Source organism: Myotis daubentonii, chromosome 9, assembly GCF_963259705.1.
Source record: "Myotis daubentonii chromosome 9, mMyoDau2.1, whole genome shotgun sequence".
Taxonomy (NCBI): domain Eukaryota; kingdom Metazoa; phylum Chordata; class Mammalia; order Chiroptera; family Vespertilionidae; genus Myotis; species Myotis daubentonii.
The window spans coordinates 38,640,006-38,658,241 of NC_081848.1; the positions used below are offsets into that span (position 1 = coordinate 38,640,006).

Genomic DNA, 18,236 nt, shown 5'->3' on the forward strand with positions numbered 1-18,236 from the left:
AGGAAGGAGTAGCACTGGTGGAAGAGTACAAGAGTACCAAACAGAAGGAGTAATGTCTAAAGATCCAGAGGTAAGAGTGGGTATGATATAGTCAATGAATTCATTGAAATTGCAGCATTGAGTTGAAGAGATGGAGGAAAGGAGGGAAGCGGCTATAGATAAAGCAGGGACTAAATAATGAAGAATTATTCTCAGCCTTTGATTTAATTCTTCTAGTGAGTCATAGGGTATTACAGCAGGAAGGGATCTTAGGGGTCAGTTTATTGAGCCCTGGAGTTTTACAGAAAAAAAAAAGGTAATTTGTTTGATGTCACATAGCTAGTGCTTGGCTATGCCAGGATATAAACACAGATTTGCCTCCCAGGCGTGGTTCTTGGATTCTTTTTGTAAAGTGTCTGGATTTTATTTGTAAGTACTGAAGTTTTTCAAGATATTAGTAAATTTAATTTGGCCTCTGGCTTTCTTTCTTTTGTTTTTTTTTTCCCCGGATATTGTGAAAGGGATAATAATTTGATATTTAGTCATCAGCACTTGTTACAGATTTCTGCTACATAAACAGACTGACTGGATGCTTTGATTTTGAAGTTCTCTATTCTCTATTATTCTCTCAATTTTTTAGTACTTCTATTAAAATTTTCCCTGAGTTATCTTTATTTATAATTTTTCATGTTTTTTTTCTAAGAAGATAAATTTATATTATGTAGATTGTTCTCCATGGATAGTCTGTATAATGTGCTCCTCCTTTTCTTTCAGCTTTTTCCCCCATCATTTCTCACCTTGAACTTTATGCAGTAGTCACTCCAGGCTTTTATTATATAAGATTGGATCATCATAGATTGAGGATACGGCTATCCATTTTGCCTTAAATTTAATCATCATGCTTCTCTTCACTGTTTTGCCTTCACTGTAAATTTTCCCCCCCCTGCCTACAAACTGCCCTTTTCACCTGGCAGACGAGCTTACTCCCAGGATCTGCGTTAGGCAACATATCTGGAGAGCCTTCTCTGACTACCCCCCGCCTCCGACGTGGGCTAAATAGCACTTCTCTGTATTTTTATAACACCCTGTGATATTTATCAGTATGTTTCCAGCTTTTAAATTCTTTTTTCTTAAATAAATACTGATTTCAGAGAGGAAGGGAGAGGGAGTGAGAAATAGAAACATCAGTGATGAGAGAGAATCATCGATTGGCTGCCTCCTGCACGCCCCACACTGGGGGGTCAAGCCCACAACCCAGGCATGTATCCTGACCAGGTATCAAACTGTGACCTCCGGATTCATAGGTCAATGCTCAACCACTGTGTCACACCGACCAAGCTGTTGGTGACCTTTTTTAATCATTTTAGTGAGGTTGAGAAGGAAATGGGGAGCAAGGAGGCCGCTTCCCTGACGTCATCTTGTACTGCTCTCTCTGTTTACTCTGCATAGCTACACTGGTTTCCTTGCTATTTTTCAAACATGTTTCCACCTCATGGCCTTTATGTGTGCTGTTCCCTTTGATTATCTGGTGTTAAATGCCCCACCTAACCCAGCACTCTTTCCCTTAACCTGCTTTATAGTTCCTTCGTAATACTTAACACTATCTGACCTATGTATATTGCCTTTGCATTAGAATGAAGCTCCTGAGAGCAGGGATTTGATTATAATTACTGCTGTATCTCCAGCTTTTGGTACTTAGTAGGAGCTTGGTAAATGTTTAGCTGTTTACTAAGTGCCCAGTAAATGTAGAATGTATAAACAAATGAATGAACAAATGAATGAATTTTTCAAATCTCAGTTCATATGTCACTTCTGTCTTCTCAACTACCAGCCTCTCCCAGAAAATTGAGACTTTTTTGTCCGGTACTGTCATTGTAACTTATACACTTCTCCATAACACCTAATTCATAGTGATTGCTAATAGTAATACTATCTTTTTTTTTTTTTTTTAAGGATTCATCCAGAGATATTAGGGAGGCTCTTCATGAACTCTTATGCTGTGCTAATGTTTCAACCAAAGAAGGGATTCATCTTGCACTGGTGGAGCTGCTGAAAAATTTAACCAAGTACCCTACCGATAGGGATTCCATATGGAAGTAAGGAATTTTTTGTGCATTTGCTCACTGAGTCAAATAACATCGTAAATATATAGTCTTGGTATTATTCACTAGAGGCCCCGTGAATGCGTGCACGGGTAGATTCCCTATTGGCTGTCGGCCAGGACCTCACTTCCCCTGGCTGCCTGGGCCTCCCTTCCCCTAAGTGCCTGCCGCCGCCAGCCAGGGCCTCCCTTCCTGTGGTTGGCCAGCCAGCCTCGCCCCCTGGTCGAACTCCTGGTTGAACTCCTGGTTGAGGGGACAATTTGCATATTAGGCTTTTATTATATAAGATTGGATCATCATAGATTGAGGATACGGCTATCCATTTTGCCTTAAATTTACAAACCTGATTCAACTTAACTAAACTCTCGGGAGTCTGATTCCTAAACGGAATATTTTATTTTAGATTGATTATTCATTTGTCCATCCATCCACCTAGCAAATATATGCCTGCTATGTGCTTCTTATGTGCCAAACTCTGTGATAAGTGTTGGAAGTACAGAGCTAATTAGATTTCCTTTTTCTCCTGTGTAGTGTTAATCACTGCTTTGTCCAGTTTGGATTTTGTACAGGATCACAACTATCATTGTAAAGATTAGAGGCAGGGCCGGCACTTGGTCTGCAGATTGAAAATCTCAGTCATTTCTCCCCTTGATTACCTCTAGCTTTATTGACTAGAATCAAACTGTTAACACTGTTCATGAATTGCTGTTTGAAGAACTACTTGCTTACATTTAATATAAAAATTAAATGAGTGTGCTTCCCTTCCACGCTCTCTAAAAATCAATGGAAAAAATATCCTTGGGTGAGGATTACCAACAACAAAAAAAAGTGTGTGCTCCACATATTTAAATGAGCTTATGTGATGAGATCATGCCAACTGTGTAGTTTCTTGATTTCCAGAAAAATTTATTACTAAGAGTAGAAAATGGTCGAATCAGGTACTTGGGAGAATGTTTTCATTCTTCCAAGAATAAAAGATACATTAAAAATTGAAAATACTGCTCTAGCCAGTTTGGCTCTGTGGATAGAGCGTCAGCCTGTGAACTGAAAGGTCCCAGGTTCGATTCCAGTCAAGGGCACATGTCCGGGTTGTGGGCTTGATCCCCAGTGGGGGACTTGCAGGAGGCAGCTGATCCATGATTCTCTCTCATCATGGATGTTTCTATCTCTCCCTCTTCCTTCCTCTCTGAAATCAGTAAAAATATATTTAAAAAAAAAAAAAAAAAGGAAAACCAGCCTGGTGAGTGTGGCTCAGTGGTTGAGTGTCAACCTATGAACCACGAGGTCACAGTTGGATTCCTGGTCAGGGCACATGCCTGGGTAGGGGCTCGGTCCCCAGTAGGGGGCGTGCAGGAGGCAGCTGATCAATGATTCTCTTTCATCATTGATGTTTCTATCTCTCTCTCCCCTTCTCCTTTCCTCTCTGAAATCAATAAAAAATATATATAAAAAAAAATACCAGAGAGTTCTTGTTCTAGGTACCACTTTTTTTTTAATCCTCACCCAAGGATATTTTTCCATTGATTTTTTAGAGAAAATGGAAAGCAGTAGGAGAGAGATAGACAAACATTGATGTGAGACACATCGACTGGTTGTCTCCCGCACGTGCCCTGATCAGGGCCAGGGATTGAACCTGCAACCAAGATACATGCCCTTGACCATAATTGAACCCAGGACCCTTTAGTCTGCAAGGTTGACACTCTATCCACTGAGCCAAACCAGTGAGAGCTAGGTAATATTTTTGACATCTGGTTATTTGTTTTGCTGTTTCTTCATGTTTGTTCAGTCCAGTTCAACTCAATTCGATATACATATATTGATTGTCTTCAAGGAGCACTCAATCATTTGGTGTGTGGGGTTGGGGTAGGGAGAAATACCTATGTCAGTATCTGTACTTTTTTGGGGACACAGAAGGAATTCATTCTGCTTGATGGAAGGGATTGTTATATAGTGTTTAGCAGTTTATTCTTCTTGCCTTAAAATAAGATTTGTGGCTATTTGGTTCACCCAGAATATTTATGGCAAGACTGTCTTTATTGATATTTGTAGACAGAAAACTCCTTCACCTTAAAGTGCTCCAAAAGATTTTGGAGTGACCTAATTATCACTTGATTTTTTTTCATCTTTCCTCATGAATGGTGATGCAAGCAAACCCAGGTTCCTCTGTCTGCCACAATGAAAGACAAACTCTTGAGACAGGTGCTGGTGAAAAAGGAAAGATGTTTATTTGAATGCCGGCATCTCGAGAAGATGGGGGACTTTTCCAGTCCTCAAAAAGCCATCTTAATAATCTCAGTGCAAGCAGAGGCTTTTGTAAAGATGGAGATGGGAAGTGTAACAAAGAGATTGGGAGGGGAATGGGGAGCGCAGCTCTGAGAAGGGGGATCATTGGAAAGGGAGAAGGGCTGAGGGACTGGGAATATGTCACTTCTCAAGCTTCCTCTCCTCATTTTGGAACTTTCTTCAAACAAGAATTTGTAAATTTACTGTGGACACCTGTGGATCTTCATGGCTGGTGCCAAGCAGCCCTTTCTCCCCGGAACTTCTTTAAGCTATAAAATAGGGTAGATAGCCCTAGCTGACTTGGCTCAGTGGATAGAGCGTCAGCCTGCGGCCTGAGGGGTCCCGGGTTCGATTCCGGCCAAGGGCACATCCCTTGGTTGCGGGCTTGATCCCCAGTGGGGGACATGACATGCAGGAGGCAGCCGATCAATGATTCTCTCTCATCGTTGATGTTTCCATCTCTTTCTCCTCCCTTCCTCTCTGAAATCAATAAAGAAATATATTTTTTTAGAAAAAGGGTAGATAAAGAATGAAAACACAGGGCTTTATTTACACACTTCAAGAAAACAGAGGGTGGCTGCAGCCTTGAGAAAAGGTAAAACACACAGCCTTTATTTCTTAACTGAAATGTTAAGTCAAGGTTACAGTGGTTTAAAATATCAAAAAAGAATGTGATAAAAGAGTGAAGGAATAGTCACAGTGGCATGTTTTTAAGACCCTGCTAAAGATGGGTACATAAATGAAAGTTTTGAAGGACATGTTTGTTGTGTTTATATACCCTTAGTGTATTCATAACAAATGCTTATTGAACACATGTTATAACCCAGTCACTGTGTTAGGTGCTGTGGAGATTTAAAAACGGATTCATCTCAGCCCTAGCCAGCTTGGCTCAGGGGATAGAGTGTCAGCGTGGGGACTGAAGGTTCCTGGGTTCGATTCCGGTCAAAGGCATGTACCTTGGTTGCAGGCTCCTCCCTAGCCTGGCTCCTGGTCGGGCATGTGCAGGAGGCAACCAGTTGATGTGTTTCTCTCACATCGATGTTTCTGTCTTTCCCTCTCTCTCCCACTCTCCCTAAAAATCAATGGAAAAATATCCTCGGGTGAAGATTAACAACAACAAAAAACAAAACAAAATTGGATTCATCTCAGAAACCTAGCCTTCAAAATAGCAGGTAGGGAGAGAAGAAAGACATGTGTAGATAGGGAGGTGGATGAGATAGAAAACATATTACAAGTCAGACTTGAAGTCTAGAGAGGCCCAGATACTTAAGGGTCTCTGAGAGGACCCAATTAATAACTCTTGTATTCTCCACCTGAGATCTGAATAGAAAGAGATAAAATAAAAGAGTGGCACCTGGAAGCCAAACTACAACCTTTACAAAGTCCCTTTAGCATAGCGAGTAAAAGCCCTGAGAGAGGTCAGAAAATTAGTGACGTGAGTTGTTTCCACATAGAAGGAAAAACAGGACTAGGGAAAAGTTTACTAACAATGTCAAGTGTTTTAAATGCAAAACCTTCCATATCCCATATATCCACAAATTTGTTAATGGTGTTTGTTTTCTTTCTTTTGCCAGTCTGCCTATTCTCCAGTCCCTGGTGAAATCCATCTTCTTTGTGATACTTTCTCTTATCATAGTAATTTCTTCTACCTTTGACAGGTAGAAAGCAGACTATCATTCATTTGATAGTTCATTACCTTGTGTTAGTCATGTTTGCCGCAGCTGGATCATAAACTCATTGAGAACAGAAATTAAGATTTATATTTATTTTCAATTCATCACACCTTTTAAATCAGAACTTAACAAATAAAATAATAAAAATGCATAATTCCTAGCACACATGTAGTTCTTTTTTTTTTTTTTTATGTTCTTACTGATTTTTAGAGAAGAAGGGAGAGGGATAGAAAGATAGAAACATCAATCAGCTGCCTCCTGCATGCCCCACACTGGGGAGGGAGCCAGCAACCCAGGCATGTGCCCTGACTGGGAATCGAACCGGCTACCTCTTGGTTCATGAGTTGACACTCAACCACTAGGCCACACTTGTAGTTCATGATAGTTTATAAAGGACCTTAATGTAGTTATAATAGTTAACTGATAGCCAATTAATAGCCAATTGATTTCTTTTATATACACACACACACACACACATATATATATATATATATATATATATATATATATATATATATATATATTTTTTTTATTGATTTTTTACACAGAGGAAGAGAGAGAGATAGAGAGTTAAAAACATCGATGAGAGAGAAACATCGATCAGCTGCCTCCTGCACATCCCCCACTGGGGAAGTGCCGGCAACCCAGGTACATGCCCTTGACCGGAATCGAACCGGGGACCTTTCAGTCCGCAGGCCGACGCTCTATCCACTGAGCCAAACCGGTTTCGGCTGATTTCTTACTTTATGACAGTCCAGAGGCCTGGTGCCCGGATTTGTGTACCAGTGGGGTGCCTCAGGCTGTACTCTGGGGATCAGGCTGAAACTGGCTCTCTGACATCCTCTGAGGGGTCCCGGATTGTGAGAGGGCACAGGCCAGGCTGAGGGACCCCACTGGTGCATGATTGGGGCCGGGGAGGGACCGCGGGAGGGCTCCAGGGTGTGTCCAGCTGGTCTCGCCCAGTCCCAATCAGCTGGACCCCAGCAGCAAGCTAATCTGCTGGTTGGAGCGTCTGCCCCCTGGTGGTCAGTGCATGTCATAGCAACTGGTCGAGTTGTCAAACGAAGGGTTGGACGCAGCATATTGGGCTTTTATTATATAGGATACCTAAGAAGCTCTCCAGCAGACACCCATTCACCAGAACTGGATTAGTTGGTTACTTGCAAATCAGTCACTGGAAAATATGGATGGGGTTGCTATGATGGGTTTATTAGACCAATTGTGGTTGAGCCCTTGGGCTGGGCCTGCCTTCTCTGAGCACTTTGCTATCTACCTTATACCTGAGTAAAATCAGGGTTCTCTTGGCAAGGAAGATGGGGGAAATGGTTGTTAAGTAACCAGTGGTAATAGCAGCTATATCAGCTCTTTTGTCTTCATAATAACCACATTTTTAGACAAATTAACTGAGTTTTAGAATAATTGAATGACTTGTCTGAAGTCATAGAAGGAGCAAAACTAGGTGGTTGAGAATTTGTAATTCTAAATCAGGCTTTCTGATTTGAAATCCTAGTACTTTGAAAAGCATTTATTAACTTACTAATGTGGGCTCTCATTTTGTTTATTTCAGATGCCTGAAGTTTCTGGGAAGTCGACATCCAACCCTGGTGCTTCCCTTGGTTCCAGAGCTCCTGAGCACCCACCCATTTTTTGACACAGCTGAACCAGACATGGATGATCCAGCATGTATCCTCTGTGCTTAGGACAGACCCTACTGACTTGGCAGGGAATTCTAGCATCTTTTCCTGTAGTGTAGCTTAGGTGGTCTGAGTTTTATTTATTTTTTTCATTTCTTTTAGGTAAGAGTATATCCTGAGGTAGCCTAGCCTGGAGGTTATTCTCAGCTTTCTTGTTTTCACAGTAATTGCCCTTTGCCATTTAATACGAATAATTTTTACACCATTTATTGAACACCTGCTATATTCCACATACCATGTAAATGCTTCATACCTTTTATCAATGATCTTCCAAACAACCGAGGAAGGAGGTATTATTCCCAGCTTACAGATGAGAAAACTGAAGCTCAGAGAGGCTAAGTAACTCTCCAAGCATTAAATCCGGGATTCGCAGTCAGCTACCTTTGGTTTAAAGCCTGTGGACTTTCCCCTATGTCAGTGAGGGCGAACCGTTTGAGCTTGGCATGTCAGCATTTTGAAAAACCCTAACTTAACTCTGGTGCCATTTCACATAGAGAAATTTTTTGATATTTGCAACCATAGTAAAACAAAGACTTATATTTTTGATATTTATTTTATATATTTAAATGCCATTTAACAAAGAAAAATCAACCAAAAAAATGAGTTCGCTTGTCACCTCTGACACGCGTGTCATAGGTTCGCCATCACTGCCCTATGTCTTATTGCGTGTTTAATTTGATATGCAGCCTGAATGAGTGGATGCAGCTGAGCTACTATGCCTCTGATACAAGTTCAATAGGTTTGTGATTGCCATGGACAACATGCCGTGCAATTGGATTATTTTCCAGTCATGGGAATACATTTACATTAGTGCATTCATGCTCTCCCATGGTTCTTTTCACTCTATGGAAGACCATTGGTTAAGTTTAGGGATTTGATTTGAGTCCTCTTGCAATCCGGGACCCCTGGGGGGATGTCAGAGAGCCGGTTTCAACCTGATCCCGCAGGCTAGGCCGAGGGACTAGTGCATGAATCTGTGCACCAGGCCTCTAGTAAAAATATATTTTAAAAATATTTTAAAAACAACACACTTTTTTTTTTTTTTCTTTTACAGAGAGGAAGGGAGAGGGATAGAGAGCCAGAAATATCGATGAGAGAGAAACATTGATCAGCTGCCTCCTGCACAACCCCTACTGGGGATGTGCTGGCAACCAGGGTACATGCCCTTGACCGGAATCAAACCTGGGACCTCTCAGTCTGCAGGCCGACGCTCCATCCACTGAGCCAAACCGGTTAGGGCACAACACACATTTTTAAAAGCTGTTAAAGTACTTTTCTTAGGGGGTAGTTGGAGGATTGTGTTATTTAGGAAATGTGTTTGGCTGTAACAGAGACTGCCCCCAAATGGAACTTAAAACAAATTATGATTTTTATTTGTTTCTAATGTAAAAGAAGTTGGAGGTAAGCAGTCTGGTGTTGGTATAGTGGCTGCACATTATTCCTGGTGATCCAGGCTCTTGTTTCTTTCTGTTGTGCCATTTTCAGTTGCCTGTGATTATTACTAGAGTTCCAATCATCAGGTTCAGGTTCTAGGTAGGAAGTTATAGGATATTTGGAATAAAATCAATATTCTATTAGTAAGGAAAAAGAGATGAGTGTATATTGTATAGGCAAATAGCAGGATCTGCCATAAGGGTACATACAGAAGATGGGAAGTTATATTTATCTTTTATTTTAAATTTGTAATTTTCTCTGTTATAAAATTAACTAGAGGCCCGGTGCACAAAAATTTGTGCACTCGGGGGGGGGGGGGCGTCCCTCAGCCCGGCCTGTGCCCTCTAGCAGTCTGGGACCCCTCGGGAGATAACGACCTCCTGGCTTAGACCTGCTCCCGGGTGGCAGAGGGCAGGCCCAATCCCTAGGTGCAGCCCCTGGTCGGGCTCAGAGCAGGGCTGATTGGGGAGTTGGGGCGCCGCCCCCTGTCACACTCAAGGCAGGGTCGATGGGGAGGTTGTGGAGCAACCCCCTGTCACACACAGAGCAGGGCCCATCAGGGGGGTTGGGGCTCTGTACCCTGTCACGCACAGAGCAGGGCCCATCAGGGGGTTGGGGTGCTGCCCTCTATCACCCACAGAGCAGGGCGGATCAGGGGGTTGGGGCGCCCCCACTCTCACACTCAGGGCAGGGCTGATGGGGAGGTTATGGCTCTACCCCGTCACACACAGAGCAGGGCCCGTGGGGGGGGGGAGCTCCCCCCTATCAGGCACAGAGCAGGGTGGATAGGGAGGTTGGGGCCCCGCCCCCTGTCACACACAGAGCCGCAGGGCGATCAGGGGGTTTGGGTGCTGCCCCCGTCACGCTGATCCCGGTGCCGGGAGGCATATTACCCTTTTACTATATAGGATTGAGGCCTGGTGCACGGGTGGGTGCTGGCTGGTTTGCCCTGAAGGGTGTCCTGGATCAGGGTGGGGGTCCCCACTGGGGTGCCTGGCCAGTCGGGGTGAGGGGCTGAGGGCTGTTTTCAGGCTGGGGGTGACTGAACTCCCAAACGCTCCTTTTTTCCTTTTTTTTTTTTTTTTTTAAATTCTGGGCCAGCTTTAGCTTGAGGCTTGGCTCCAGCTCTTAGGCCTCCGGCTGAAAGTAGGTTTCTGGCCTTTGCTTACAATGTTGCGAATCTGCTGGCTGAAGTTGGGCGTATTTGTTACAGAGTTTCTTAAACTGCAAGCTCAGAGGCAGCGGCAGGCGGGGAATGTTGGTTTCCTCCGTCACTGCGGCAACCAAGCCTCATGTTAGTTTCAAGCTGCCTGGCTGCCGGCGCCATCTTGGCTGACAGTTAATTTGCATATCTCGCTGATTAGCCAATGAAAAGGGTATCGGTCGTACGCCAATTACCATGTTTCTCTTTTATTAGATAGGATATGCATAGAAAGAAAATCCCCCAAAATAGAAAGGAGAAACTTTTTAGTTAACATCCAAAGTTCTACTATCCAAAGTAATCAACTGTTAATATTTTGGTGTATTTTCTTCCTTTTTTAAAATCGTGGGGTTGGGATTTTTCTTTTAGTTTATTTTTTTTAATACATATATATTTCATTAACAAATATTTGATAATAGATAGCTGTCATATCTTCTATATTTTAGAGTCTGCCTTTTCATGTGTGACAAAATGCTTATGATACAATACTATAAATTCTTTATAAGCAACATTTTTAATGATTGTATAATACTCCATCTCCATCAAGTAAATGAAGTATAAGTTGTATAGTTATTCTCCTGGATTGGGATATTTAAGTTATTTCTGATTATTTGCTATTATAAAGGTTTTTGTGCTATCTTATTATTTACTTAGAATAGATTTAAGATGTGGAATTATTCAACATTCATAAGACACTTACTATCTAGTACCAAATTATTATCCAAAGGGATTGTGCCATTATATACTTTAGTAGCCAATGTACCAAAAGTTTCCACTTATTAGTATTCTCAACAGCATCAGGCATTATTATTGTTGTTGTTGTTGTTATTATTATTATTATAATTATTGACCTGGTGCACGAATTTGTGCATGGGTGGGATCCCTCAGCTTGGTTGTGATCGGGGCTGGCCGGCCAGGGGGAGGGACCGCGGGAGGTTGGCCAGCCATGGAAAGTTGGTTGTGGGAGCGCACTGACCACCAGGGGGCAGCTCCTGTATTGAGCATCTGCCCCTAGTGGTCAGTGCGCGTCAAACCAGTTGACTGATCGTTCGGTTGTTTGGTTGCTATCTTGAAGTTTTTCTCTTCTCTTGTCAATTTCTTATTTGTTATTGTTTGCTTGTTTATTTTTTTTAATCTTTATTGTTGAAAGTATTACATAGGTCCTTCTTTTTACCCCACTAACCTCTTCAAGCCCTCTCCTGCCCCTTCTGCCCCCCAGGCCCTCCCCACAGGCATTATTTTTTAAAACTTTTGGTAATTGGGATAATATGGAGTAGGATAATCTGTCTCTGTTTGAATTTGCATTTCTGTATTAGAAAATTGTAGTCACTTAGTGGGAATTTTGGGGGCAGGAAGTGGGGACACTAGATTCTGGCCAAACTCAACCTTTTGTACCTCCAGGCTTACTTAACTCACTCATCCATCAGACATTGCAGTTTTGGTTCTTATCTTCAATGCTGCTAAAAGCTGTCCAACAATGCCAGCATTGTTCTCGGATCATACCTTCAGGCACTATGCCTACCTCCGGGACAGTCTTTCTCATCTTGTTCCTGCCTTGAGGGTATGTTGAAAAAACATCTTTTGTCCTTGTTTTTGGTCCTTTGTGGTTATTAAATAGTAGAAAACAGACTGTATTCTCTGAAAAAGGATTCATTCATGCTCTTTCTCTCATGAGCTCTATCCCATTGTTTTGTACTTTTGCTTCTCACCTTTTAAAAACGATTCATTTTTTAAATGTTCTTAGGTTATTGATTATGTTATATCAGGCTCAGTTGGTTAGAGCATCAGACCGATACACCAAGGTCGCAGGTCCTGGTCAGGGCACATACAAGAATCAACCAATGAAGCATAAATAAGTGGAACAACAAACCGATGTTTCTCTCTGAAATCTATAGTAATAAAAATGTAATATGCTAATTAGACCGGACTTCCTTCTGGACGACCTTCCAGATGAAGCCGGGGCTGCGTGGGACACCTGGGTCCTGGGTGCTAGAGGGAAGCCAGTGCCGGCAGCTGGGAGAAGGAAGGCCTACTCTTGTATGAATTTCGTGCATCGGACCTCTAGTCAATAAATAAATGAGAAAAAAAATTTTTTAATTAGGCCAAATTAAAGTTGGACTTAATGCAGTAAAATAGTTTGGTCTTGATTTGGCTCTGATAAAAATGAGAGTGATTATAAATAATAAATAAATAAATCAGTAAGTAAGTAAGTAAGTAAATGTGGGAACATTAATTTTTAGTCCTATTTCTATGGTTAGCCCATTTATTTCAGTTAGTAATGGAAAATAATAATATACCATTCTCTTTTTCTCCTTGCAGCTTGTGGCTATGTCGTTTCCTCTCCTCTTTCCCTTTCTCCCACTGAAGCTGGGGAAGGGGAGAAAGGTTATTTATAGAATCCCCTAGCTTTTTGTTCCTTTTACTTTATTTGGCTCACTTTTTTTCTGGTTATTTTGTTTCGAAAAGTTTATGACCTGACTATGTTTGCTTAGTTATCAGGTAGAAAACTTGTGTCATCAGCTGTTTCCCCCAATATCACGCCTCATGAGGATCCTTCCCATCAGTTCCTGCAGCAGAGCCTTGAAAGGGTGTACAGTCTTCAGCACCTGGACCCTCAGGGAACCCAGGAGCTGCTAGAGTTCACCATCAGGTGAGGTAATCGTCCCTTTCCTTTGACAGTTAGTATTGTTGTTCTGCTCTGCTTGACTGTTTTGATTTTCATTGTTGGTTACAGGCTAGTTTTTCTGACTCTATAGGCCAGTGGTTCTCAACCTTCCTAATGCTGCGACCCTTTAATACAGTTGTGGTGACCCCCAATTTCATTGTTACAAATTGAACATAATTAAAGCATAGTGATTAATCACAAAAACAATATGTAATTATATATGTGTTTTCCAATGGTCTTAGGCGACCTCTGAAAGGGTCGTTTGACCCCCAGAGGGGTCGCGACCCACAGGTTGAGAACTGCTGCTATGGGCCAATGCTCACACATGATTTTATGATCTGTTTATATTTGGATTACGTTGGGGTTTGAGCATGTTATATACAAAGAAAAACTCTTTCTGTACATGACCAGATTGATGATTAGTACAAGACTAGAAAGAGTTACAAAGAAGCTGTTTTTATCTGTTCTTTTCCTTGTATATTAATTAGGACTAGAGGCCCAGTGCACGAAAATTCGTGCACTGTGTGTGGGGGGGTTGTCCCTCAGCCCAGCCTGCCCCCTTTCATAGTCCGAGAGCCCTCAAGTGATGTCCTACTGACGGCTTGGGTCCGCTCCCCAGGGCGGGGTTGGGGCAGGTCTAAACCGCAGTCTGGCCGCCCTCTGCCGGAGGCCACTGGGCTGATCAGGGGAGGGCCCCACCCCCATCATCCCACTGCTGCTGCCACTGCCACTGCCAGCCACCGCAGCTGCCGGCCCTCGGCCCTCACAGCCACCAAGGTGTTTTCATCAACATGGATTCCAGTGCCTTCACCACAAAAAAATGACAACTTTCCTTAGGCATTTTCAAGATGTATCTTTCATAGGCTATGACATTTCTTTCTTTCTTTTTTTTATCCTCCCTGAGGATATTTTACCATTAATTTTTAGAGAGCATGGAAGAGAGAGAAAGACAAAGAGAAATATAACATGAGAGGGACACATCGATTGGTTGCCTCCTGCATGAGCCTTGACCTGGGCCCACAGCGCAGCAGCTGTGGGGGCTGCTGATCAGGCCCTGCCTCTCTCTCCAGCCCTTGCTGCAGTGCTGGCTCCTGATCAGGCCCTGCCTCTCTCTCCGACCCCCGCAGCAGCCGCAGCGGCTCCTGATCAGGCCCTCCCCTGGTGCAGGTGCGGGGAGACCCTGACCCCCCCCACCCCCGCTGCGGCCCCGCCCCCGCCACTGCAAGTCCCCGCCCACCCACGCCTGCTGTGCGTGCAGCCTGCTGATCTGTCGTTACTGTGATGGCGTCCTGGACAATTTGCATATTCCTCTATTATTAGTATGGATAAGTGGTGGAAAATGCAAAATAACAATGGTTTAAACAGGAGAAAAGGCTAATTCTTTCTCATAGACAGGACAGAGTTGAGATGGTCATCAGGGGCCTAGGCCTAAAGCTTCAACTCTATCTCCTCTGTATTCCTGCAGGAAAAAGGAAAAAACAGGAGAACAGCATTATTTCTACACTTACCCCTTTTAAAGCCACTTCCCCAAAATTGCATGTTTAAAATTTATTTGCATCCCATTGACTAGATTTTGATTTACCTGGCCATATCTAGCTGCAAGGAGCTAGGAAATGCAGCCTTTATTCTGGGTGCCCAGTGCTTGGTTAACATTCAGTGACTGTTACTCAGGAGGAAGGGAGGATATTGGGGAATAACCGACAGACTCTGCTAATCTTATTAGAATGTCCTGAATGTTATGAAAATAATTGAAACCCATTAGTCTTTAGCAAAAACAATATCCATCTGCTTTTGTAAATAAGGTTTGATGGAAACACAACCACACTTTTAGGTACTGTCTACGCTGCTTTCATGCTATAATGTCAGATTTGAGTAGTTGCTGCAGAGATTGCATGGCCTGCAAAGCCTAGAATATTTACTCTCTGACTCTTTATAGAAAAAGCCTGCCGACTCTGAAATGATACCTTAGTCACATTTAGAGCCACTATCTGAAGTTGTTGGCCCTGAGCTCAGGAAAATAAGCTCCACTTCTTGACTCAACCCTTTCTAAATAAACATAGGTTTTGTCTTTGACAGTTTTTTAAGTCCTGTTAGCACTAAAGCAAGTACAAAATGCACAAAAGTAAGCTAATATCAGTTGGCTATAAGTAGGTGCTCAGTAAACACCCTTTGATTTGAGTGATCCTCATGATCTGGGTCTTATGAGGTGGTAGTCCTGCTGGGTGTCTGGCTGGTCAGACCACTGTTCTAGTGCTATGGTCAGTCCTGGGAACTATGTTTCTAACCTGAGTGTATTCTGAGAGGATGGCCAGATGGTGAAAGATTCAGAAAGGAAAGCAAGCGGTGCCATACTTATTGATGACCTATAATGTTTTACAAACATTGCAGGTAGATGTTGTTCCCAGGTCACAGAGAAAAAATGGAAATTTGGGGAAGTGAAGCAATTTACTAGGAAGTAGCAGAACCAGGATTTAAATCTATATTTGTTTGACTCTAAAATTGATTTTCTATGATAGGCAGCAGTGAAGGAGATTCTTGTATCAAGTGGAGAATAACTCAGATGACCCCTAGAGTTTTTAAGAACTTACAGGGATGGGCAAAAGTAGGTTTACAGTTGTAATACAAGTAAATAATACAATATAAAATAATACAAGAATAAGCTCTGTGTTTTGCATACTCACAACTGTAACACTACTTATTCCCTGTGTACTTCTTTCAAATCAGTTAGTTACCTACAAGAGAGCTCCCATAAGACTGTCAGCTGATTTCTCAATAGAAACTTTGTAGGCCAGAAGGGATTGGCAAGAAATATTCAAAGTGATGAAAGCAATGACCTACAACCAATATTACTCTACCCAGCAAAGCTATCATTTAGAATCAAAGGCCATATAAAGAGCTTCCAAGACAAGAAAAAGCTAAAAGAGTTCATGACCACCAAACCAGTATTACATAAATGTTAAAGGGTCTTTTTTAAGGAGTAAATAAAAAAAGATAAAAATATGAATAATAAAATGGTAATAAATACATATCTATCAATAATCGAATCTAAAAAACAAAATAAATGAATAAGCAAAACAGAAACAGATTCATAGATACAAAGAACATTTTGATGGTTGCCAGATGGGAGAAGGTTTGGGGGATGAGTGAAGATGGTGAAGGGACTAGAAGTACAAGCTGGTTGTTACAGAATAGTCATGGGGATGTAAAGTACAGTGTGGGAATATAGTCAGTAATTGTGTGGTAACTATGTGTGGTGTCAGGTGGGTATGGGATTTATCAGGATGGCCACTATGATGTCTGATCACTGGGTTGTACAACTGAAACTAATATCGTATTGTATGTTAACTATAATAAACAAATTTTTTGTTGTTGTTAATCTTCACCCTAGGATATTTTTCCATTGATTTTTAGAGTGGAAGGGTAGGGGAGAGACAGAGAGAGAGAAATACCAATGTGAGACACATCTATTGGTTGCCTCCCACACAACCCAACCGGGAATAGGGCCTGCAAAAGAGGTACTTACCCTTGACCAGAATCGAACCCCAGGACCCTTCAGTCTGCGGATCGATGCTCTATCCACTCAGCCAATCTGGCTAGGATGAAAAATAATATTTTTTAACTCTATTTTTAAAAAATATATTCTATTGATTTTTTACAGAGAGGAAGGGAGAGGGATAGAAAGTTAGAAACATCGATGAGAGAGAAACATCTATCAGCTGCCTCCTGCACACTCCCTACTGGGGATGTGCCCGCAACCAAGGTACATGCCCTTGACCGGAATCAAACTTGGGACCCTTGAGTCTGCAGGCCGACGCTCTATCCACTGAGCCAAACCGGCTAGGGCAAAAATAATATTTTTTATAAAAAGAAAAAAAAATACATTCTTTCCTTAGGAGACTTTTAAGAAATACCAACCCTAAAAAAAACCATGGGATTTTTAAAAATAGATATATATATATTATTGATTTTTTACAGAGAGGAAGGGAGAGGGATAGAGAGTTAGAAACATCGATGAGAGAAATATCAATCAGCTACTTCCTGTACACTCCTCACTGGGGATGTGCCCGTAACCAAGGTACATGCCCCTGACCGGAATCTAACCTGGGACCCTTGAGTCTGCAGACTGACGCTCTATCCACTGAGCCAAACCGGTTAGGGCCCATGGGATTTCTTGATTAAATTTTTAAAATCCTCCTTTTGCTGTGCATTGTTTCATGTCTCCAAGAAACAGTGCCTGTTTTGTAGCCTGGAAACTAGTCCAGTAATTAAAGAGGTGAAAATGAAATGTTTGTAGTTTGTAATCTGAGTGCAAGAATGAAGATAGCTTTTGAAAAATTATCAGCATTTTGTACTCATTTTGTATTTTCTAACATTCATTGTTATTCCACCAAACTACTAAGAGACATTAATTGTAAATAAAGTTTTTTCCTTTCTATTGAATTTATTGGGGTTCCATTGATTAATAAAACTATATAGGTTTAAGGTGTACAGTTCTATAATACCTAACTCTGTATATTGTATTATGTTCACCATCCCAAGTCATGTCTCTTTCCATTCCATTTACCCCCCCCCCCCCCCGCCCTTTTACCCTCTCCTGCCTCCCACTCCCTTTTCCCTCTGGTAATGACCATGTTGATGTCTGTCTATGAGGGTGTGTGTTGTTGGGTTTTTTTCTTAATTTCTTTACCTTTATTACCCAGCTCATTCCCTCCACCCCCTGCTTCTGACAGCTGTGAACCAGTTTCTATTTCGGGGGTTTTGGTTGTTAGATTATTTTGTTCATTAGATGCCACATATAAGTGAAATCATATGGTACTTGACTATCTCTGACTGGCTTATTTCACTTAGTGTAATACTCTCCGAGTCCATCCATGCTGTTGCAAAGGCAAGATTTCCTTCTTTTTATGGCTGAGTAGTATTCCATTGTATAGATGTACCACAGCTTTTTTAGCCACTTATCTATTGATGGGCATTTGGGCTGCTTTCATATCTTGGGTATTGTAAATAATGCAATGAACATAGAGGTGCATATATTCTTTTGAATCACTGTTTTGGGTTTCTTCAGATAAATCCCCAGAAATGGAATTACTGGATCATAAGGTAGTTCCATTTTTAATTTTTTGAGGACCCTCCATACTGCTTTCCACAGTGGCTGCACCAGTCTGCATTCCCACCAATAGTACATCAGGGTTTTCCTTTCTCTAC

General features: G+C 42.0%; 1 protein-coding gene across 4 annotated transcripts in view; it reads left to right on the forward strand.

The window, feature by feature from the left end:
• The window catches only part of INTS4 (integrator complex subunit 4), a 93,321-nt gene that overhangs the window by 43,890 nt on the left and 31,195 nt on the right, over positions 1–18,236 (forward strand). For all 4 annotated transcript variants that reach the window (XM_059708354.1, XM_059708355.1, XM_059708356.1 and 1 more), the window contains exons 12-15: positions 1,933–2,075; positions 7,605–7,720; positions 11,794–11,927; positions 12,859–13,016. In XM_059708354.1, coding sequence (XP_059564337.1) covers positions 1,933–2,075; positions 7,605–7,720; positions 11,794–11,927; positions 12,859–13,016 — 551 coding nt within the window. The remainder of the gene's footprint in view (positions 1–1,932; positions 2,076–7,604; positions 7,721–11,793; positions 11,928–12,858; positions 13,017–18,236) is intronic.